This window comes from Mobula hypostoma, chromosome 4 (genome assembly GCF_963921235.1).
Source record: "Mobula hypostoma chromosome 4, sMobHyp1.1, whole genome shotgun sequence".
NCBI lineage: Eukaryota > Metazoa > Chordata > Chondrichthyes > Myliobatiformes > Myliobatidae > Mobula > Mobula hypostoma.
Window position 1 is genome coordinate 35,265,245 of NC_086100.1, and position 24,879 is coordinate 35,290,123.

Below are 24,879 nucleotides of genomic sequence, written 5' to 3' on the forward strand. Positions count from 1 at the left end.
GAATATCATAAGATATAGAATTAGGCTATTTGGCCCATCAAGTCTGCTCTTCCATTTCATCATGGCTGATCCATTCCCCTCTCATCCCTAATATCCTGCCTTCTCCCTGTACCCCTTCATGCCCTGGCTAATCAAGAAGCTATCCACCTCTTCCTTAAATATACCCAATATCTTGGCCTCCACAGGCATCTGTGGCAATGAATTCCACAGATTCAATACAAGAGCAAGGATGTGATGCTGAGGCTTTATAAGGCATTATTCAGACTGCACTTGGAGAATTGTGAACAGTTTATGACCATTTATCTAAGAAAAAATGTGCTGGCTTTGGAGAGGGTCCAGAGGAAGTTCACATGAATGATTCCAGGAATGAAAGGGTTATCGTATGAGGAGCGTTTGATGGCTCTTGGCCTGTTCTCACTGGAGCTTAGATGAATGGGCAGGGGGAAGAATATCTCATTGAAACCTTTTGAATATCCAAAGGCTTGGACAGTATGGATGTGGAGAGGATGTTTGGTGAGTTTAGGACCAGAGGACACAGCCTCAAAATCATGGGACATCTATTTAGAACAGAGATGAGAAGAAATTTCTTTAGCCAGTGGATGGTGAAACAGTGAAAATTATTGCAATGGATGGCTGTGGAAACCAAGTCACTGAGGATATTTAAAGCAGGGTTGAAGCATTATTGGTTGGTCAGGGTTCCAAAGGTTACATGGAAGAAGGCAGGAGAATAGGTTAAGAGGGATAATAAATCAGCCATTATGGAACGGCGGAACAGACTTGATTGGCTGAGTGGACTAATTTTCCTCCTTTGTCTTGTGGCACTTTTGGCAGAATATCTTATAAACCAGGGCAGTGTGTAAAACTGAAGTTTAGAAATAGGTACTGTATCTGGAGGGATAATGGCAGAAAATAACCATTTGTTATAAAAGTTTGTATTTATAATAGTTTCTGTAATAGAATTTGTTGAAGAAAACAATTAATCTCCTTTCAAACTGAAGGCTTGGTCAATAGACTACAGTGAAAATGGTGCAGAATTTCAGAATTAAAGCATGTGTTTCTTGTGTATTGCTGAAAGATGGAAATGACAAATATAAATTTGGAAATAAAAAGTAGAAATTGAATAAGAGAGTACATTTGACATCTCTATTTTCTAGAACTTGGTTGGTCTCTATTTGTTATGAGGAACAATGTTAAATGGTGGTATTTAAATAAGAAAATTGGATTTTAAAACACACACACTTTTAGTTTTAAGTTATTTTGAAAGTAATGAATCGTACCGGCACATAATTTATAGGGATCTCCATCATACCCAGCTTTGCATGTACATGAGTAATTTCCAACTGTGTTATGACAGTCTGCATTTTCCGGACATATGGAAGTATTACTGCATTCATCAATATCTGAAAGATGATTAATACAGTTCCAATTTTACTTAGTTGAATTATTTCCATCTCTTAAAAAACAGTATAATTTATCTATAGGAAAAGCATACTATACTTGGGTATGTATGATTTATAGAGAGTATATACACACACACACGCGCGTGCACACACACACAGTGCCATGCAAAAGTGGCACCCCTGGTTAAAATTTCTGTTACTGTGAATAGTTAAGTGAGTAGAAGATGAACTGATCTCCAAAAGTCGAAGTTAAAGATGAAATATTCTTTTCAACATTTTATGCAAAATTAGTGTATTATTTTTGTTTTGTACAGAAAGGAAAGGAGCACCATGCAAAAGTTTGGGCACCCCAAGAGATTTGAGTTCTCAGATAACTTTTACCAAGGTCTCAGACCTTAATTAGCTTGTTAGGGCTATGGCTTGTTCACAGTCATTGTTCGGAAAGGCCAGGTGATGCAAATTTCAAAGCTTTATAAATACCTTGACTCCTCAAACCTTGTCCCAACAATCAGCAGCCATGGACTCCTCTAAGCAGCTACTTAGCACTCTGAAAATTAAACTAAATGATGCCAACAAAGCAGGAGAAGGCTATAAGAAGATAGCAAAACGTTTTCAGGTCGCTGTTTCCTCAGTTCGTAATGTAATTAAGAAATGGCGGTTAACAGGAATGGTGAAGGTCAAGTTAAGGTCTGGAAGACTGAGAAAACTTTCCAAGAGAACTGCCGGTAGGATTGCTAGAAAGGCAAATCAAAACCCCCATTTGACTGCAAAAGACCTTCAGGAAGATTTAGCAGACTCTGGAGTGGTGGTGCACTGTTCTACTGTGTAGTGACATCTGCACAAATATGACCTTCATGGAAGAGTCATTAGAAGAAAACCTTTCCTGCGTCCTCACCACAAAATTCAGTGTCAGAAGTTTGCAAAGGAACATCTAAACAAGCCTGATGCATTTTGGAAACAAGTCCTGTGGACTGATGAAGTTAAAGTAAAACTTCTTGGCCGCAATGAGCAAAGGTACGTTTGGAGAAAAAAGGGTACAGAATTTCAGGAAAAGAACACCTCTCCAACTGTTAAGCACGGGGGTGGATCGATCATGCTTTGGGCTTGTGTTGCAGCCAGTGGCACGGGGAACATTTCACTGGTAGAGGGAAGAATGAATTCAATTAAATACCAGCAACTTCTGGAAACAAACATCACACTGTCTGTAAAAAAGCCGAAGATGAAAAGAGGATGGCTTCTACAACAGGATAATGATCCTAAACACACCTCAAAATCCACAATGGACTACTTCAAGAGGCACAAGCTGAAGGTTTTGCCATGGCCCTCACAGTCCCCTGACCTAAACATCATCGAAAATCTGTGGATAGACCTCAAAAGAGCAGTGCATGCAAGACGGCCCAAGACTCTCACAGAACTAGAAGCCTTTTGCAAGGAAGAATGGGCAAAAATCCCCCAAACAAGAATTGAAAGACACTTAGCTGGCTACAGAAAGCGTTTGCAAGCTGTGATACTTGCCAAAGGGGGTGTTACTAAGTACTGCCATGCAGGGTGCCCAAACTTTTGCTTCGGGCCCTTTTCCTTTTTTGTTATTTTGAAACTGTAAAAGATGGATATAAAAAAGTAATCATGCTTAAAATATTAAAGAAATGTGTCATCTTTAACTTTATGCCTTTTGGAAATCAGTTCATCTTTTACTCGCTTAGCTGTTCACAGTAACAGAAATTTTGACCGGGGTGCCCAAACTTTTGCATACCAATGTGTGTGTGTATATATATTTCAGATATGAACATATGTCTTTCAGATTATTTTTCTAAGAGTATTTCTCTTTCACAATTCCAAGTTTTTAAATGTTTCACAGCCATTCCTTTTATTACCTATCATTCTCACACCTGTGTTAATGCAGGGTCAACCAACATAATCTACTGTCATTTGTATGTTATATAAATATTATCAGAGATTGCATTTTCAATATTAAACAAAATATTACTTATTTCAAACGTGTATTTATTAATTTCATGCCACAAAGATCGATTGTCAGGGTATTATATAATGAGGCATTTAGATTTATTCTATGTAATTTTCTCAACACTGAGGGTTCAGTTACAAGGTTAAATGAGATAAACTGGTTGTTAATTGAAGCAAAGGATATCATGTGGAAATTTGACAAAGGCACCACAAATCATGATATTTTTGGGGAAGGACTCTGTTCCCATCAGCAAATGGTCAAGGACCACCAAGGCACATATTAATATTAATAAGCAAAACTGTAACAGGGGACTTTTTTTCAACAGATAATTATAATCTGGAATTCATCACCTCTGCTTGTAGAAAGCAATCAGTTCTTTCAAAAGTGAATTCAAAAGACACTTCAGAGAGAATAATTGGCAAGCAATAGGACAGGAGTATGGGAACGTATTTGTTAAGATCGCCGTGCTATAAGCAGGCATAAACCTGATATGCCATAGCAAGCTGTTTCATTAATTTGTAACCAATATTTTAGTTTCATTCCAGTGATGTTGAGACTTTTGTGGTTTATGTAGCATGCTCTAATCCTCGTGCATGGACAGACTTAAGCAACTTGGAAATTATCCCATACACTGCAGCACATGGTAAAAGCATGTTTTGATTAAAGTGTAGGAATTCCTTTGGTAGTGACTTACAATTGGAAGTTGCTCTGTAGAACCGTCTTTTTAGGGAAGGAGAGGAGGACTGTGTCCCAACAAAAATTGTGCAGCAAGTGTATTCTATGCAGTTGATTTTTGTTTGAGAGAAAAAAATCATTAGCTTTCCCTACCATTTGAAACTAGTCCTGAGCCAAACCACAAGTTTTACATTCGATGGTGCAGGTTGCTTGATGTCGTCTTACCAAAAAAGTGATGGTGGTATGCAATGCACTTTGGTGAATTGAGCACTGTCCCACAGAATGGAGAGAAAATGCTTCTTCATGGGATGAGAATAAATCTCCACCAGTCATACTGGGCTAAATCAATGTAGCATTTTGTGCCAAAAAAACAACCATGATCCTGAGCACAATTCCTCCTTCACTTTTGTTCAGCTAATTTACCAGAATCAATATTTCTTTGAATCAATGATCTGTGTGATCTGCCTCTCTCAATTCTTATATTGCATAGGTTTAATAAGGCAGAATTTTGAGCTCCTCCAGCGAAATGCTTGTTGCTTCTTATCCTAGCATCTGCTGTCTCTTGCATCTCCATTGCAACATTATGATGCCACTTTTCAGAGTATACATGAACACATTTTATGAGTGGCATTTTGTCAAGCAAATGGTAATACTTTCAATTATTGGCAGAGTTGTGTTCTGATTTGTAATGTTATCAATTATTTTCTTTTAACAATAATAAAGTAGGTTGGCAAATGACAATATCAGTTGAAGATGCTGTTGATTACAGGTTATATCTAAAATGACAAAATCCTTTTCAAATACTGCTCCTTTTGAACTTTTAGCAATATTATTTATGCTTGGGTAATAAGTGTTGGTTCCTTACCAATACACAAGGAGTGGATCATTGGGTTCACTGTGTAACCTTCGTAACAGCTGCAGTTGTAACTTGCAATCACGTTCGTGCAAATCTGTTCGCAAGAGGATATATTTTCTAGGCACTCATCTAAATCTACAATGCCAAATCAATACAGACAAAATCAGTTTGAGACACTTTCTTTGCACCTATCCATATGACCATAAGATATAAAGAGAAGAATTATGCCGTTCAGCCAATCACGTCTCCTCCACCATTCGACCATGGCTGATTTATTATCCTTCTCTGGGAGTAGCATTTTTGTATTGTAGCTTCTGCTTCAGTAGGGGAACTGTTCTAAATTGCTCCCTTAAAATTTCCTGCAATTTCATTGGGCAAGTTAAATAAATAAAAAGCTTTAAACTGGGTGATATCTAAAACTAAAATAATTTGATTAATTCTTTAAATCTATAATCTCCTTGTTGTTTAAGAATAAGTTCTCTGATAAATGCATCAGATTTAATTTTCAAAACTAAGACTTTGGCACGGACTAGAAGGGCCGAGATGGCCTGTTTCCGTGCTGTAATTGTTATATGGTTATATGGTTAATATTAGAGCAACAAAAAATTATGATGTAAAAGTCCAACTATTTCAATGGCCAATATTTTAATACTAAGAATCCCTATAAATATTGTACTTAATTAAAGGCTGACCTTTTTATTTCCATTATGGTGAACATATTTTAATAATGCACTTCTGCAAATAGAAATCAAAAATGCTCCTACCAAAGCATTTTAACCCATCGCCTTTTAAATTATCTGGACAAGGAGCACAAGTATATCCTTCCAGAGGTGCAGGTTGATCCTTGCAGGTGTCGTTCAGGAAGCATTGATTATCTTGGCAAGCATCAAAATCTTCACTGCAATAATCACCCGTGTAAGCTGGCGTGCAGGAGCAGCTGGGGATCTAAATAATGAACAGAAAGTATTTAGACGGACAGCTTTAGATGCATTAGAATTTTTTTTCATTTGTTACATTTGCTTTTACTGTCTTTACCAGCATTAGGTGTAGTAACTCAGGAGCAGAACTGGCCACCATAAAATCTTGTTAATGAATGAATATTCAGTCCTTGTGTAAATCATGCAAATAATCTGTGTTGTTAATTCTATATTTGAAACTGAACCATAAGTCATGGGAGCAGAATCTAGTCAGCCTATCTCGTCTAATTCATGTCTGATTTATCATCCCTCTCAATCCCTTCTCCTGCCTTTTCCTCATAATCTTTGATGTCCTGATTGATCAAGAACCTACCAAGCTCTGCTTTGAATGTACCCAATGACTTGCCCCTCACAGCAGTCTGTGGCAATTAATTCCACAGATCAACCACTCTCTGACTAAAGAAATAACTAGTTTGATATTCAATTCTATGATGTAAGCCTTGATCAGAAAGTGAAGCTCCAATATATTAACAAATTGGTATCTTGTTTTCAAGATGGAAATGTTGCAAGCTATATCTGACAAACTGTACTTTGAGCTGCTGAATGGATCAGTTAACCTCTTAAAAGACCAAATATGCATTGTTTGAGTAATAACATTCTCTTACAGCTAATGTACCTTAAAGATAGAATTGTTCTTTGACATACTGAAGATTGATCTGGAATAATCACAGCTTGAGTTGATGGTGCAGTTGCATAATGTAAGAGACAGTCCCAGTTCAGATACTCCCTTAGAATCATTGGCTATTATTACAGCAAAGACCGGAGTGGAGGTTGTTGGATGCCAAGAAAAGTTTCCATTTTCTACAGGCAAAAAAGAGAATTCATACACAATTTAAAGTTGTGCATTCATATTCTGACATGTTTAAATTTGTATAGAAAAATAGTTTATTAATAAATGTAGTTTTTGAAAGATGGTCAGTGCAATAATTTTACAGTGTCAGTGAACACCATTTGGGGTTTGGTACATTCTCTCTGTGACAATATGGATTTGCTCCAGATACCCCAGTTTCCTCCCACATTCCAAAGACACATGGTTAGGGTTATTAAGTTGAGGGCATGTGATGTTGGTGCTGGGAATGTGGTGACACTTGTGGGCTACCGCCAGAAGATCCTGGGATTGTGGTGGTTGTTCACACAGATAAACCACAGATCACTCTGCATTTTGATGTACATGAGACAAGTAAAGCTAATCTGTATTTTTAAGTTGCTTCTATTTGTGCTGTTACCAATAATGGACAGCACTGATATTAACTTTTGTCATCAAAAGGAAAATGTGATCAGGTTAAGATCCTAACTAATTGTACAAAGAAGTAATTTAGAGCATGTGACAGAGGAGCAGAGTTAGTTCCTTCAGCACATTCAGTCTGCTCCACCAATTCACCATTGCTGATTTATTATCCCCCTCATCCCCATTCTCTTGTCTTCACCCTGTAATCTTTGATGCCCTGATTAATCAAGAACATATCATTCCATTTTAAATATGTACAATGACTTGGTCTCCACAGCTATCAGTGGCAATGAATTCACCAGATTCACAAACCCCTGGCTAAAGATGTTCCTCATCATCTCTGTTCTAAAGGAACTTCCCTCTATTCTCAGGCTGTGCCCTCTGGTCCTAGACTCACTGACTATAGGAAACATCCTCTCCACATCCACTCTTTCCAGGCCCTTCACTGATGAATATGTTTCGATGAGATTCCCACCCCCACCCCCATTCTTCTAACCCCAGCAAGTACAGGCCCAGAGCCATCAAGCACGCCTCATACATTAACCCTTTCATTCCTGGAATCATTCTCATAAGCCTCCTCTGGGCCTTTCCCAGTGCCAGCACATCCTTTCTTAGATAAGGAGCTCAGATCTGCTCACCATACTCCAAGTGTGTTCTGACCAATGCCTTGCAATGCTATGGCTTTATATCCTTGCTGTTTTACTCCACTCCTCTCAGAAATAAATGCTAACATTACATTTGCCCTCCTTACCACCTGTTCAAATTGCAAGTTAACCATTAGGAAATCCTGTTCAAGGACTCCCAAGACCCTTTGCGCCTCTGATATTTGAATTTCCTCCTCACTTAGAAAATAAACTACACCTTTATTCCTTCTAAAAAGTGCATGACCATACACTCCCTTACACTATATTCCATCAGCCACTTCTTTGCCCATTCTCTCGGTCTGCCCGAGTCCTTCTGCAGACATCCTGCTTCCTCAACTTTACTCACCCATCCATCTATCATCTATCTTCATATTGTCTGAAAACTTGGCCACAATCCTATCCATTCCATCCAAATCATTGGCATATAATGTGAAAAGAAGCAGTCCCAACACCACCCTTGTGTTACTCTACTAGTCACTGGCAGTCAACCAGAAAAGGCCCCCTTTATTCCCACTATTTCCCCCCTGCAAATCATGCCAATTTGATCTGTATTAACAGTATGCAAGATGAGTTTTTCTACTGTATCTCAGTATATCTGCCTGCAAGAGGACTACACCTTACTATTGTTTGGAGTCTTGCATGCCTCAATGATCTGGTGAGCTATGTTGGCTGGAGTCAGGGTTTTATGTCTTGGGTCTTGGTGGGGTCATCTATACAAAGCAGGTCAAAGGGTAGAGGCCTGACTAAAGGTGGTCCGTGTCCTCCAGGTTTGGTTCAGGGCTGACAACTCCGATCAAAACAAAACTGTTGTGGAAACAGATACAAAGAATCCTTCTACATCTGAGTGCGCCAGTATTCTTGAATCTCTATCAGGTACTTGCATGACTGTCTGTAATGAAAGCTGAGAGGAAGCTACTGACATGATGAAGGAAGCCCTGAACACCGCCAGAGATGGAGGACCTTCATTGCCACGCTAAACGCCAGCGTTGTAACAGGCAGTAAGTAAGTCAATATATCTGACATTAACAAACACATGACAAACCCTGGTGGTTAAAGCTTACCTGTTATTCTGATATCTGGAGAGTCCGTCAGCACTGAAAATGTCACAGCATCATTGTTGGCATCAGTTGCAGTAAAAAGAGTGTGCACTGGTTCATTAAGGCGAGTTTGAACTCTTGAAGTTCCAGTGATGTTCGGTGGAAAATTCTCTGTGAATGTATTATATTTACCTTGTCAGACACCTTCTGTTTGAAGTCACTTTGGGTTTATGAGCAAATTTAAAGTAGTATATACAAAACAAAGATAATAGAAACATAGAAACTTAGAAATCCACAACACATTACAAGCTCTTTGGCCCACAATGTTGTGCTGACTATGTAACCTACTCTAGAAACTACCTAGAATTTCCCTACCGTATAGCCCTCTATTTTTCTAAGCTCTATGTACCTAGCTAAGAGACTCTTAAAGGATCCTATTGTATCTGCTTCCACCACCGTCGCTGGCAGCCCATTCCACGCACTCACCACTCTCTGCGTGAAAAAACTTACCCCTGACATCCCCCTTGTACCTACTTCCAAGCATCTTAAAACTATGCCTCCTCGCATTAGCCATTTCAGCCCTGGGAAAAAGCCTCTGACTATCCACACAATCAATGCCTCTCATTATCTTATACACCTCTATCAGGTCACCTCTCATCCTTCATTGCTCCAAGGAGAAAAGGCCAAGTTCACTCAACCTATTCTCATAATGTATTGTTGTTTAAAATTAGAACTTCTAAGATGACAAAAGACAAGAATTAAAGTATTCTCTAAATTGGTCTCTAAGTCAGGCGTGCCGTGGTCAAAAAATAAAGATGGCAAGATATAGGTACTCTATTGTCATGTTTAGAGATAATGGCATTAAACATGGCAATAGTGTAACTATATCTTGCCACCTTTAATGCCATTTATCAGTAAATATAAAGGTATGTTTGACCTTCCCCTATTCAGGAATAAAAAGAGACAGTGTATGAAGTTCTCAGCTGGACAGGTAGCATCTGTGTGCAGACAGTTAGTTAGTATTTCAGGTCAGTAACTCATTAGAGCTGCAAATGTCGCAGTGCTTGCAGTTTTTTTTGTGCTTCAACTGCATTATTCAACTGCTGCATTTAATAATTCCTCCTCGATAACCTATATAATACTGTGAAAGACCATGGTAATGTTATCGTTCAACGGAAGGGCACACATACTCATTGTGCTGTTCTGTGCTGCAAACGAATTCATGCTTTGCAATGTTGCTGTGCCAAAAGATAAATCATTTGTACTGAGAACATCAAAGATGCAGTTATCGTTTCCTTGGCACGTTTCATTAGCTTTGTCGATTTTGTCTTTATCAGAGGTTTGTAGAAGTTCATCGTAAAACTTGGGAATAAAACTGTTGTTGTTATAAGTGTACCAAGACTCTCCTATAGCCGCTTTGTATGTAAATACACTGTTATTCACAGTTGTTTTCCCTAAAAGAAAAAAAATGAACAAATTAACATTAATAAATTGCTCTCTCAAATCAGTATAAACATGCTTAAATGTTGACCAGATTGCACTAATAGTCCATTACTCAGCAATAACATTTTGTAACACGTGAAAGGCTTACATGTCAGGCCAAAATTTAAGAATATAACTCTTTCATTGAGCAGATTTGTTCCATCAAACTTGAGGTATGTTCCATTAGCAGCTTTGAAATCATCTGTCTTATTATCATTCCAGACACCTGGAGACAGAAATGAACAATAGTGAGCTGCAAAAATCTGGAATAAAATCTGACTTTTTATTGATTGTCCTCGTTGTTATTTACTGTGTATTGAAATCATTTAAAATTAACTTAATTTTACAGCAAACTAATATAATACTGTCGAGTTAAAAATGGAATTTTTATAAGTATACAACAGCTCCATTACTTTGAGATTGAAACAAGGCTTTGCTCTCACTTGAATGCTGGAAAGTCTTGTCTTCTCCCCCTCCTGTCTTCTCCTATCATTTCGGATCTCCCCCTCCCCCTCCCACTTTCAAATCTCTTACTAACTCTTCCTTCAGTTAGTCCTGACGAAGGGTCTCGGTCTGAAACGTCGACTGTATCTCTTCCTAGAAATGCTGCCTGGCCTGCTGCGTTCACCAGCAACTTTGATGTGTGTTGCTGGAAAGTCTTATTCTGCTTGAAAGACATCTAATATTAATCATAAGCTTTACTTATTAACATGAGTTTGGAAAGAGCCACCAACTGCCCACTTGGGCGGCTGAGATCATCATAAGACCATAAAATAGAGGAGCAGAATTAGGCCATTTGGCCCATCAAGTCTGCTCTGCCATTTCATCATGCTGCTCCAATTTGTGTCTTAGCCCTAATCTCCTGCCTTCTCCCTGTATCCCTTAATGCCCTGACCAATCAAGAATCTGTCAACCTCTACCTTAAATATACATAAAGACTTGGCCTCCACAGCTGCCTGTGGCAAATGTTACGAGAATACACATAAAATTAAGATGTTTGCTGGCCTGGGCTAGCATCAGTGGCATCAGCAGTTGGTCTGCCACCTGCCCTCAGGGGAAGGAGAGATAAGGAACAATGGAGCAGCGTCTGGAGATGTGTAATGAAGGGATGTGGGAGGAAGAGCTGTCTGGAGCGGCTCCCCCCTTTGAACCCTGAACTGTTTGAAGTGATGGACAGGCGATACCCCAGCAGGGGGATAAAAAGGGACAGGTTCGCTAAGGCAACACACACAGCACCCGAGGTAACGAGACCCTGGAAGCGGTGCGCTTCTCATGAGTGGGTGAGAAGTACCGGACAACGACAAGGGTGGAAAGGTACGATCAGCGGGAACCCGGTGTGTGTCCGCCCTTGCCTGGGTGCCGGGTTCACTGCAGAGGATCGACCGCATCTGGAGGAGGGGTCACAGTCGGTGACCTCAGGTGACATCACCAAGGACCCGCCCAAAAGCTGTTTGTGAGCCATCTCGCTGGTCTGTGAGCCATCCCGCTGGTCTGTGAGTGAAGCAGTGTTCTGAATGATCAGTTGTTCCTATTCTGTCTCTCTTCCCCCACCTTGTCCATCGCCATGGCAACGATTACTGCGAACTGAACTACAAACTGGACTGAACTTTGAGTCATTTTGAAATTGGTCATTTACCCCTAGACAACAATAGAGCTTGATTGATGCTGTTATCTTAATTCTGTGCACATGTGTGGTTATCATTGTTGAATTGTTGCATTTATTATCCTTTCGATTACTGTGTTGCTTGTTTCTTTAATAAAACTTTCTTAGTTCTAGTACTCCAGACTCCAACTGAGTGATCCATTTCTGCTGGTTTGGCAACCCAGTTACGGGGTACGTAACACAAAGAATTCCACAGATTCACCACTCTCTGGCTAAAGAAATTCCTCCTCATGTGAATTCTGAGGCTGTGTTCTCAGGTCTTAGACTCTCCCACTATAGGAAACATCATCTCCACATCCACTCTATCAAGGCCTTTGGCCATTTGATAGGTTTCAATGAGGTCACCCATCATTCTTCTGAATTCCAGCCAATACAGGCCAGAGCCATCAAATGCTCTTTGTATGACTTACTTTACCTTTATAATGATTCAATATACATATTTTTTTTCATGAACAAAATTATTAGAAGTATTATATAAAACTACCTTCAAGTTATGTGTATAAACTGTATATGTAATGAAAACGGATTTGAGTCCTATCCCCAAGGCATCTCATTATACAGATGCAAATATTCCAAAATCTGAAAAAATCCAAAATCTGGCCCCAGGCATTTTTGATACTGGATTCACAACCTGTATTATTAGTTTTATTATTGTGTTATACAGCTAATATCATAAACTCATGAAATAGCAAGGATAGAAGTAAATAACTGGTTATTAAATTGTAGCAGACATGTTATTTTGTTGACCACTCATGTTGTTGCTCCTTTTCATTCCTTGTGGTGCATTGGGTCGCAACCTTGCTGTTTCTTTAACATTTTTGTCTGTTTTTACGAGGCCGAGTCACTGGCTCGAGACTCAACCCAGCACAGATGGAAAATGAGCAAGGAGCTGGCCGGATTTGAACCTGGGACTACTCACTTCGAAGTCCAGTGCAGATGCCACTACACCACTGGCCGGCAGATTGTTCATGAGTGAAGAAGTAATAAGGTCAAATACTTACCCAAGAGACCTTCTGTTTTTTCTTTCGAAGAATTATCTAATGAAGTTGTGAAAGACAAAGCTCCCATTTTTGCTGAAACTGTAATGGATATTCCATCCTGAAAAGTAGCCACCGTCTCATTCTTAGTTGTTTTATGAACAGCTACTTTATTTATAATGTCAGAATTTTCTGTAATAGAGAATGACAAAAATCTACTTTCAATATTTTAACAAATAAGACCATAAAACATAGGAGCACAGTTAGGCTACTCGGCCCATTGAATCTGTTCTGTCATTTGGTCATGGCTGATCCATTTCCCTCTTAACCCCAATCTCCAGCCTTCTACCTGTAATCTTTCATGCCCTGATTTATCAAGAAACTATTAACTTCTACCTTAAATACACCCAATGATTTGGCCTCCATAGCCACCTGAGGCAAGAAATTCCATTGACTCACCACCCTCTGGCTCAAGAAATTCCTCCCCATCTCTGTTCTAAATGGACGTCCCTGTATTGTGAGGTTGTGCCCTCTGGTTGTAGACTCTCTCGTTATAGGAATCATGCTCTCCACAGCCGCTTTATCTAGGCCTTTCAACATCTGATAGGTTTCAATGAGATCAACAACACCCCCCCATTCTTCTAAATTCTAGCAAGTACAGGCCCGGATCCATTAAATGCTCCTCATGTAATGCGCCTTCCATTCCCAGAATCATTTTCAAGAACCTCCTTTGAACCCTCTCCAATGTCACCACATCCTTTCTTAGATAAAGGGCCTAAAATTGCTCTCAATATTCCAAGTGAGGTCTCACCAATGCCTCATAAAGCTTCAACATTACGTCCTTATTTTTACATGCTAGTTCTCTCGAAATGAATGCTAGCATTGTATTTGCCTCTCCCTCACCACTGACTCAACATGCAAATTAACCTTTAAGGATTCCTGCACGAGGACTTTGCATTTTGGAATTTTGAATTTACTCGCTGTTTAGAAAATAGTCTATGCCTTTATTCCTTCTACCAAAGTGCATAATCACACATGCACTTTGATAGAAGAAATAATGTAATACACTCAGTGGATACTTCGTTAGGTACCCCTGTACATCTGCTTGTTAATACAAATATCTAATCAGCCAGTCATGTGGCAGCAACTCAATGTATAAAAGCATGCAGACACGGTCAAGAGATTCAGTTGTTCAGACCAAACTTTGACCATGGACTGATCAATGGTGCCAAATAGGGCTGGTCTGAGTCTTTCAGAAACTGCTGATTTCCTGAGATTTTCACGCACAATAGTCTCTAGACTTTACAAAGAATGGTGCAATAAACAAAAAAAAAATACAGTTCTGTGGGTGAAAACATCTATTTAGTAAGAGAGGCCAAAGGAGAATGGCAAGATGGGTGCAAGCTGACAGGAAGGTGACAGTGACTCAAATAACCAAATAACAATGGTGTGCAGAACAGCATCTCTGAATGCACAACACATCGAATCTTGAAGTGGATGGGCTACAGCAGCAGAAGACCATGAACATACACTCAGTGGCCACTTTATTAGGTACAGGAGGTAGCTAATAAAGTGGCCACTGACTATATTGGCTTCTTCAGGAAATGACATTGCCACACTTTTATGTGCACATAAAGCAGGGTGGGAATCATTTCTTGATATGGTCCATTTAAACTTTGAATGTATAATCACAAAAGGAAAAGCTGTGTACATACATCTGCTGATGCTTCTGGACACATCTTCAGTGATGTTCCTGGAATCATCGGGTGTTTCGGGTCTTTGAACATCATACAACCTCCTCCAGGTGACCCAGCCGGGTCTGATCAGACCCCAGCTTGTGTCCAGATGGCTAGCTACTTATGACTCCATGGCTCTCCTCTTCCTCTCTCCCTCGATGCCCAAAATGCTGAAGGCTCTAACTAAAGAACGGACTATGAATCCCCTACAACCAACCTCCACTGGGAGACATCTCGCTCTCCATCCAGCCTGCTGACAGTTGCTGACCAGTCCTGCGTACTTGGAGAGCTTCCTTTCAAAGGCCTCTTCCAAGCTATCTTCCCATGGGACTGTCAGCTCCAGCAGCACCACTTGCTTAGTAGACTCAGACACTAGGACAATGTCTGGTCGCAGGGTGGTGGCTGCGATATGGTTGGGGAACTTCAGCTGCCCTTCGAGGTCCACCAACAGCTGCCAGTCCCTTGCAGAGGTCAGAATGCCTGCAGATGTTCTTTTGGCAGGTATTGGCTGCTCCCCAGCTCTGACAAAGGCAATGGTCTGCTTGGAGGGTCGGGACCGCTTCGCCCACTCAACTCGTGCACTGACACCTTCAGCGATGGTCTTCAGGACCTGATCATGCCTCCACCTGTACCATCCCTCACCAAGTGCCCTTGCACAGCCGCTGAGGATGTGCTCCAGAGTTCCTCGCTTGGAGCACAGTGGGCACGCAGATGACTCTGCCTTGCCCCATGTGTGCAGGTTTGATGGGCTTGGAAGCACATCGTACACTGCCTGGATGAGAAATTGGATGCAGTGTGGTTCGGCTTTCCGAAGGTCAGTACTTTCCTCTCAACCGCATTCTCCCATCTTGTCCAAGCTCCCTGTTGCTTCATTCCCACTGCCTTGCAGGCTCTCATCTCCTCCACTACTGCTCTCACCTCCTCCTGAACTAGACGACGCCTTTCCTTCCCTCTGGTGTCCATTTGGGGAGTTGGAAAGGATCCCAGCCCAGCTCAGCTTTGTGTGACCACTCCCACCAGCCTCCTGTGACGCAGCCTTGCCTCTGCCTCCTGAACAGCTTCCTCTGCCCTCCACTTCCTGCCGTACTTACTTGGATCCCTGCTCTAGCCACCTTTGGGTCACTTGAGTCCCTATACTGTAGCACTTCTCTGGCTCTTGTTACCTTGAATTCTTCCTCCAAGGATTTGAAAGGCAGTTGCAGTTTGTTGTGGTGTCCATAGAGTGCGATGCTGCTCAGGCTCTTTGGCAGCCCCAGCCATCTCCTGAGATGGTTGCTAACCCTCCTCTCTAAGGTTTCAACTGTCGAGATCGGAACTGCATAGACGAGGAGGGGCCACAGGATTCTGGGAAGAATGCCATGCTGATACACCCAGGCTTTAAACTTCCCAGGTAGGCCCGACTTGTCCACAGATTTCAGCCAGCCATCCAACTCAGTGCAGGTTGCCTGAATGGATGTTGTGTCCCTTAAAGAGCTGTCAAAAACTTTGCCTACGCTCCTTACTGGCTTTTCTGTGATGGTTGGGATGGCTGTGCCTATGCTGCTGAACTGGAACTTGTTCTCCACCTTCCCTTTCCTCAGCACCATCGATCTTGATTTGGCAGGTTTGAAACGCATCCGGGCCCACTCCACCAGCTTTTCGAGCCCTTGCAGAATCCCCCGGCAGCCTGGGACTGGTTCTGTGGTGACTGTGAGGTCATCCATGAATGCCCTGAATGGTGGTTGCCGTTGAGCGGAATTCATTCTGGGCCCTCTGCACTCTGGTTCAGCAGACTTAGTGAGCATGTTCATGGCTAGGGAGAGCAGTGTCACTGAGATAGTGCACCCTGTGATGATGCCGATCTCCACCTTGTGCCAGGTTGCTGTAATTGCTCCTGAAGAGACCCTCATCCTGAAGTTGCTGTAATAATCAGCTGCACCAGCTTGTGAGGAATGGAGCCATATGCATTTGCCAGGTCGAGCCACAACACTGACAGGTTGCCCTTCTTCTCTCTGGCCTCCCTGATGAGCTGTGTCACCACACCGATGTGCTCCAGACAGCCCGGCATCCCTGAAATGCCACCCTTCTGGACTGATGTATCAATATAGGTATTCTTTGCTAGGTAGGTGCACAACCGGTTGGAAACTGCACTGAAGAAGATTTCTGCCTCGACACACAGCAGGGAGATGATGCAGAACTGATCTATCTGGGTGGCATTTTCCTCCTTCGGGATCCACACCCCTTCAGCCACTCTCCACTGTTCTGGGATCTTCCCCCTTCTCCAGAAGATTCTCAGGATCTTCCACAGACGCAGCAGGAGTTTGGGGCAGTTCTTGTACACTTTGTACGAGGTGTTGCTTGGTCCTGGAGCCCAGCCTGCCTTTGCTTTACGGACGACCTCTCTGACTTCCTTTAGTTGCAGCTCTGACATGTCGAACTACACATCCGGTTCAGGTGGGTCTATTAGGATGTCGCCCTCTCCCAACTCCTGCTCTCTTTCAGGATCATTATATATCTTCTTCAGATGTCGGTCTATGTCTTCCTGTGAACAGGCCAGTTTCCCACTGCGCTTCTCCCCCCAGCAACTCCTTGGTGAACTTGAAGGGGTTGGCGATAAAGGCAGCACGTTTTCGAGCCCTTTCACGATGCCGCCTCCGATGCCACTCTGCCCGGCAGAGGACCCTGATCTTCTTTCGTAGTATGCACATCAGCTGGGCTAAGCCAATGCGCTCTTCTCCTGCCTCCTTGTATTGGGACTTCAGCGATTTCATCTCCTGCCTGATGTTGTGGATCCTCAATGCTCTTTGGTTCTTCAAGTAAGATGTTTTGGAGCCTTCCTTCTCCTCTTCTCTGAACCGTTCAGCTGCGATACTGACAATAATTGTTGTCATGGCCTGCAGATTCCTATCAACCCCTCCCTTCGCCGTTGCCTCCAGAATTTGGTTAACATCTTCATCAACCTGCTTCCACAGCGAAGTCATGTTAGCTGCAGGCCATTTGATCCAGCTCCTGTGAGACTTCATGTTAGAGGGATTAGTTTGCAACACTTGGAGGTTCTGGGCACTATGGGGTGACTCCGGGCCTGGCCCCTCCTTCATCTCACCAGGTTGGACACCTGCACATTGTGCTGCTCCTGCTCCCGCCAATCACTTCATCCTCGCTTGGTGGATCTTCAAGCCACGATCATTCTTGCAGATTTTGCCACATGCACACTGCTTCCTCATCGTCATTTGTTCATTGCCTGGGTCTGATGTCGTTGTGTCCATCCGACTGGGGTGCTCATCCTCCCCCCCTCTCGGGTACCTCTGGGGGTATCTTTTCCTTAGATTCTTTGTGGCTTTTGTGGGGGTCCTCCTCTCAGAGGACACAGATTGGGTTGCCAGCCCGTTCTGCCCTGGTTGCCGTCTCTCCGGGCCGTCACTGACTCTCCAGTCGTCACCACTCTTTTCGCGGTTGTCACCCAGTCTTTCCTGGTTGTCACTGATTAACTCAGGGTGTAAACACAATATGAAATCAGTTTCTTTCAATGGTTGTTAAAATTAATTAGGCCAGATGTTTTCTAATAGTTATATAGGGATCAAATTATCTGTTCATTATCTTGTGGGAAAAAATTCTATAAGCACAACATTTAAATCAACTCAATCTAATACATCAAATTTATAGCAAGTGCTTTATGAAGAATTGTTTTATGTGTGCATTCAATTAAAATAGTACTGATAGGTTTATTGCATTAAGGAAATACTGCAAAGCATTGAAACAGACTTTGAGATAACGGAATATAATGCAGGGATGAAGCAACTTCATACATTTTTATCAGAATTCTTCTCAAGGTCAGAATACTGAATTAAATGACACGAGGACTTAGTTTGGAGCAATCTGTGCCCATAATTACTATTCAATGCTTTCTTAAGAAAGATGCATATCATTTTTGAGTTGATGCTACAAACGGATATGGGTGGGGTTAAAATTAAACTACTTGTTGTAACCTGTAACATTGACGGTCCTTCCATTAATCATTAGACTTAGTTCATCATCTTCAATGAGATTCCACTGAACCTGCAAGAGAAAATAATACCTAATTTGTAATTATTATTGAATGGACAAAGTGCATCAGATTCTAGATCAATATAATAATGTGATTTTGCTATTATAGAGACGTAACCTTTGCCTTTTTCTGAAGTTAAGGTGTTATTGCAAATGAATTTTCAAACATGATGATTTTTGAATATATGGAGAGCAGTCATCAGAACAAGAGGCTAGGAGATGTCAAAGGAACTGGTGCTCCTGGTATGTAGAGGGCATGTGTACTGCTGAAGGCCCACTACAGTAGTTAGTTCCTACAGTATATCATCTGGCTGTACTTGATTCCAATGAATTAAGAATGAATTTGGGAAATGTCATTGGCCCATAAAGACCAGGGGGAAATCTACAATCAGTAACACAGGCAGATAGGACCTGCTCACTGGACAATACAGTTGGCATGTAGAGTTGGGCTTGAAGGCTGTGTTTCCCAGCTTATGATCCTATGGCTCTGACAGTGAAGATTACCGTTTTTTACATTAAAGGGACCCCAGAAAATGAAGAGACTAACTCAGTATTGCTATCTTACCTTACAAACCACTGACACCCTTTATTCAAATAGGCTTGTTTGCTATAACTCAGCAAGAAGCAGCAGATTATCAGACATTGGAGGCAGGAAGATATATATACAGAAGTCTCATTGCACTGCTATTCTGAAATTCATTGAGTTTGAAGACGCTCATTTTAGTTGGTGCAGGAGCAGGACCATCATTCCTCAAACTTGAGGCTTGAAGTATGGCAATGCTGGGAAAATGTTTGTGTTTGTAGAACTCAGGAAAAAAATACACAACAATTCTGCTTTATGATGGGGTTATACTACAGGGCTCCCAGTAGCCAGTAGGAACAGATATGTAAGGTGATTATGGAAAGAATTAAAAACAACAGGGTAGTTGTAGTAGGTGGCTTTAATTTCCCTCAGTATTGACTGGAGAAAAGATTAATACCAAAGATTAGATGGAGTTAATTTTTTTGCGTGTTTCTGGATATAGTATGTAGATGCCCAACTAGACCTTAGCTGGGTCAACAAAGTTTCAGTGGGAGAGCCATTTTTTTGAGAACAATGATCAGAACTCCTTAAGTTTTTAGATCATTCTGGAGAATATACAAGGACATGGGGGAAGTGTTAAATTGGAATAAGGCCAATTACAATAATATTAGAGCAGAAACTGAGGAAGTTATATTGGGAGGAGTCGTAAGTAGCAAGACCGCATCTGAAATTTGGGAATGGTTCAAAGGTCATCATGTTCCTCTGAGGATGAACAACAACGGGAAGATTCAGAAACCATGCATAATGAGATGTTGCTTACTTATTCAGAAAGAAAAAGGAAGGACATGCAAACTTTAAGAGGCTGAAATTGAACAAAGCCTTTGAGGAATATGAAGGGAGCAGCAGAGAATTTAAACAGGAGGGCTAGAAGGGGCTGAAACATATAGGTAGGATCGATGTAGAATGCAATTATAGTGTTAAATTATACTTATCCATTTCTGTTTCATTGCTTGATTGATAGTAAAATGCAGCAAAGAATTAAACAGCAATGGGTAAATATAATTAAAGGCATTGAATTCTACATCAATTCCACTTACATGTTTAGGCATCACTCAAATGTTAATCAAATTGGCATCTGATGCCATTGAATTTCATCACTTATGAAATACATTACTGAGAAATTTATGCAACTTGAACTTTTACTTGCCTGAAACAGATTTTTTACTTGCTGATTCAGGAAAAGACACCTCACCTTAATTCAGACAGCAGGATGTGAAAAGTCAAGACTTAGTAACAAAGTCTTGTGAGCATTGATGCGACTTATCCTGCTAACATTCTGATGTCTGGTCATCATACATCTTTCTGTGAAAGACTAATAACCAGCATCAATCACCTTTGTTCCAGTGGGTCCTTGTGCTGCCAATGTTACAAAGACTGTTGCCTGTGATGTTTTATTTTCTCCAGCTCTGATGGTTCGTCCCTGTAAGCTGAACGTCAGTGCATCATTTTCATCTCTCACATTTAATAGGATGAATTCACCCAGTCCATTAAACGTGTATTGTACTCCATCCAGCGTCACGACATGAGGGTCTCCAAAGAAGAAACCTGGTCAAGTAACATAATTTTATTAATTACTATTTGGATTAAATACTTTATATGTAAACTATTTGCAATTTGCAATTCTAAAATTATGCTGAATTGTAAAAATTGTGTATCACATCTCTAGTTAAAGACATTTGGGAAGTAAACTAGTGAATTAAGGAACCACTGACCTAACATAATTCTTGTAAATTTATTAATCTATGATTAAAGTTGATGAACACTGCAAACATTTATTGTTTAAAAGAGCCTCACACATCTGCAAAGATCAGGTTTGAGGAATCCAATTAAACCTTTTCTAAACCTTTTCTAAAGTATTCAGATGGACCAAGCAATTCCTTAAAGCTTAAGGAATCAAAGACAGATTACTAACACAGAGAAAATCAGCTGATCAGCAAATAGAATAGGGTTCATCTGTTGATGTTTAAATTGTCAGGACATGATTGAAAGTGTTCCATAATTATTTATATTGGCAGCTGTGATTCTCTGTTCACTTACAATTTAGATGACGGGTTAGAAAGTCACTTTTACAGTTGTGCCAAAGAGTTGGAGCTGGTGGCATTGGAAGTCGTGAGGGTGGAGGCATTAACTCACAGAAATGTAATTGTAAATGTAAAGGTTAAAAATAAATTTTATTTGTCACATGTAAATTGAACCATGGAAAACATAGCAGCGAAATGTGTCGTTTGTGTCAGCGACCAACATAGTTTGAGGAGTGTGCCGGGGCAGCCTAAAAGTGTTGCCATGCTGCCAGTGCCAACATAGCATGCCCACAACCCAGCAATCCTGACCGTAACCGTACGCCTTTGGAAACCCACCCATGTTACTAGATGAAGTGAATGGACAAATCTGCAGTAAATGAAGTTAGGCAATATAGGTGAATGTTAAGTTATGACATCAAAAAGTTATGACATCAAAAAGCATAATGGATACTAAAGAGTACTTTACAGGTAGTGAAACACTTCAAGAAGCAGAGTTCCAAGGCAATTCAATAGGTCCACATATCACAATCCAGGAGATTTGAAGAAAATAGGGTAAAATTCTAATATTGTGCTACACTTATCTCTGGAGAAGTAGGTTACAAGTGGATAAAAACCGTAGATTTACAGATTCATATTTGACTTTGTTGTAAAATGAACCATCCAGAGCATCAGAACTGAGAAAGCATTGGCTTTGGAAAGAGTGATGTATCGACATATTAGAATAATACATGGGCAAAAAGGTTAAATTGCAAGAGAGATTAGGCAAACTGGAATTGTATTTACAGGAAATTAGATGTCATTGATCAGTTCTTAAGGTGCCAAAAAAAAGCTTGTTCCTTTAAGAATTAATAGCACATCTCAAGGAAGACAATTTCCACTGGTCAATCATCCCAAGGTATGTGGCCTTGGGCGGAAAATGACTTTTTCAGGAGTGAAGTTAGGAAATCCTTTGTCTGCAAAGAGCGATCGAAGCTCAACAAATTGAGAATATGAAATAGGTATGACGTTACTAACCAAAACTACAACAGTAATATGGGGAGAAGGCAGGCATAAGAATTTAGGTAAAAGAGCAGATGGTGGAATACGATTGGGGAGAGGGGTCACGTTCTACTCCTAACTCACTAACAACTTTATTTCATTTACTTGAAAGATGACAAGCCAATGAAAGTGCTCAAGCTGCTATGAATAAAATCCATACATTTATAATTGTTTCTGAAGAAGACCAAATAATACTAACACACCTATCTGTGGTGGAATATACCCTGCGCAGAAGTCCAAGGGTCTCCTTTCTCGGTAGAGAGCACAATAATAATCGTCACCAGAATCTCTGCAGCAGCTGTGATATGGGTCAACTTCCATTTCTAAACGGGATCAGAAATGAAAATGCTGATTAAAGGTACATGATAACTTGCTACCATGTGTGTTGTGATTAGCATATCTTTGACCATAGTATGCTGGTCGTGAAGGAGGTGGATGTTTAGGATAGTAAATGCCATTCATCCAAGCAAACTTTTCTAAAAGACACAGTGCCACTTTATTAGGTACCTTGGCGATCCAACTAAGACCATATGATATAGGAGCAGAATTAGGTAGATCAGTCAACTGGTCCAGATGGACTACACCCAGAGTTCTGAAAGAGTTAGTTGAAAAGATGTTTCAAGAATCACTAGATTTTGGAATCTTTCCGGGGTCTGGAAAGTTGCAGATGCCACTGCACTCATTAAGAAGGGATGGAGGCAGAAGAAAGTAAATTATAGGCCAGTTAGCCTGACTTCAGTGGTTGGGTCCATTATTAAGAATAAGTTTTCTGGGTACTTGGCACATGATAAAGTATAAATCTCTAGTAAAGGGGAAATCTTGCCTGACGAATCTGTTGGCATGCTTTGAGGAAATAATAGGCAGAATAGTCTAAAGGAGAATTGGTGGACGTCGTGCACTTGGATTTTCAGAAGGCCTTGGACAAGAAGCCGCACATGAGGCTGTTTAACAAGATATGAATCCATGGTGTCACAGGAAAGATATTAGCATGGATAGAAGATTAGCTGATTGGCAGGAGGCAGAGTCAGAATAGAGGGGGCTTATCCTGGTTGGCATCTCCTACAGTCCATGTTACATTTCAACTCATCCCACTGATGATAATTTTACCCTGTCAGCTGCTTGTCATTCCTCACAGTCTAGTCACTGTTGAGATGGGTAGTTACATGAGTTACTGTTGCCGCCCTGTCAACTTGAACGAGCCTGGTCTTTCTCCTCTGATCTCCCTCATTAACAAGGCATTTTCTCCCATAGAGCTCCCGCTCACTGGATTTTAATTTTGTTTTTTTTGCACCATTTCCTGTAAACCCTGAAGAGAGTTGTGCATGAAAACCCCAGGAGATCAGTAGTTTCTGAGACACTCAGATCACCTCACCTGACACCAAGAATCATTCCGATAGTCAGAGTCACCTTTCTTCTCCCTTCTGATGCTTACTCTGAACAACAACTGAATCTCCTGACTGTGTCTGCATGCTTCTATGCATTGACTTGGTACCATACAATCGGATTAGGTAATAGATACCTAAAAAAGTGGCTACTGGGTGTATGTACTGTACGACTTTGTGCAGTTATAAGCCCTGTCTCAGAGATGAAGCCCCTAACTTGCTCGAGTTGTAACTCTGCTCCTGTTACTGATCTACCAGAGTTTGAGGTCAGCAATAATCCTGGTCTCTAGAGCCAGTTACTTTAACCCGTCTTTCAGATGTTCATTGTTTTGGCACATATGATGTGAGTTAAATTTTGAGAAATGCCACTTGTTGGATCTGTTAACTTGTCCAGCAATGTTGACAATTGGAAGTAAGTTTGCTGAATCAGGGCCATGATTTTTTTTCCTGCTTTTAATTCCCAAGGTGGACCCAAGCATTCATCACGTTTTAAAATCGCTACGATTATTGGGCCTGATAGAGCATGCAACTATACACTTGGCTGCGTTGAGAACGCTCAGCTATTTCTTGACGACTTCTGGAGTAAATTGAGTTGATTGAGGATTGCACGTAGTGTGAAAGAAAATTCAGGAGATAAGTGTCAAAGATTATCTGCTTTGCTCATATCTTAAGTTACTTGCAAATACTTTCAGCCTTGTCCTTTGCATACATGCACTGGGATCGGTCATTGTTAGGGCTGGGGAGCGAATGTAGGTACCTTCTTCTCTTGTTAGTTTCTCAATACTCAACTATTTGGATGTACCTACTATTGCACTGCAGTGCTTTCATTTGTTTATTATGTTCTGCGATTGCTTAAATCTGCTTATAATATGGCTTTTACTGGTTAGAAAGCACATAGAATAAATCAATATTAAATTATGAACATGGATATTATAAAATTCTTGGATTGGTGTGGTAAGATTTGAAAGGATTATTTAAAGTGGTCAGTCACTTTCATACCTTTGTATTGGTTTCGCAGAGGTGGTAAAATGTTGTCCCAAAAATTTCTCCACTGCGTTCTATAGTACATATAGCTTATCCACCACCAAGACCATCGATTAAAGTGAATCCAGGGTGTTGGAACAAAGTTTTCTTTTTCACCATAGATTAAAGCGTTATTCCATGAATAGTAACATCGCATTCCTGAACCAT

At 40.9% G+C, this 24,879-nt stretch overlaps 1 protein-coding gene across 1 annotated transcript in view; it reads right to left on the reverse strand.

The window, feature by feature from the left end:
* Positions 1-8,796: 8,796 nt before the first annotated feature.
* Positions 8,797-24,879, reverse strand: part of LOC134345924 (mucin-4-like) — a 32,551-nt gene continuing 16,468 nt past the window's right edge. The window contains exons 7-13 of the mRNA XM_063047276.1: positions 22,510-22,629; positions 20,581-20,792; positions 18,607-18,676; positions 12,930-13,097; positions 10,375-10,491; positions 9,974-10,237; positions 8,797-8,954 (exon numbers count right to left, since the gene is read on the reverse strand). Coding sequence (XP_062903346.1) covers positions 8,797-8,954; positions 9,974-10,237; positions 10,375-10,491; positions 12,930-13,097; positions 18,607-18,676; positions 20,581-20,792; positions 22,510-22,629 — 1,109 coding nt within the window. The remainder of the gene's footprint in view (positions 8,955-9,973; positions 10,238-10,374; positions 10,492-12,929; positions 13,098-18,606; positions 18,677-20,580; positions 20,793-22,509; positions 22,630-24,879) is intronic.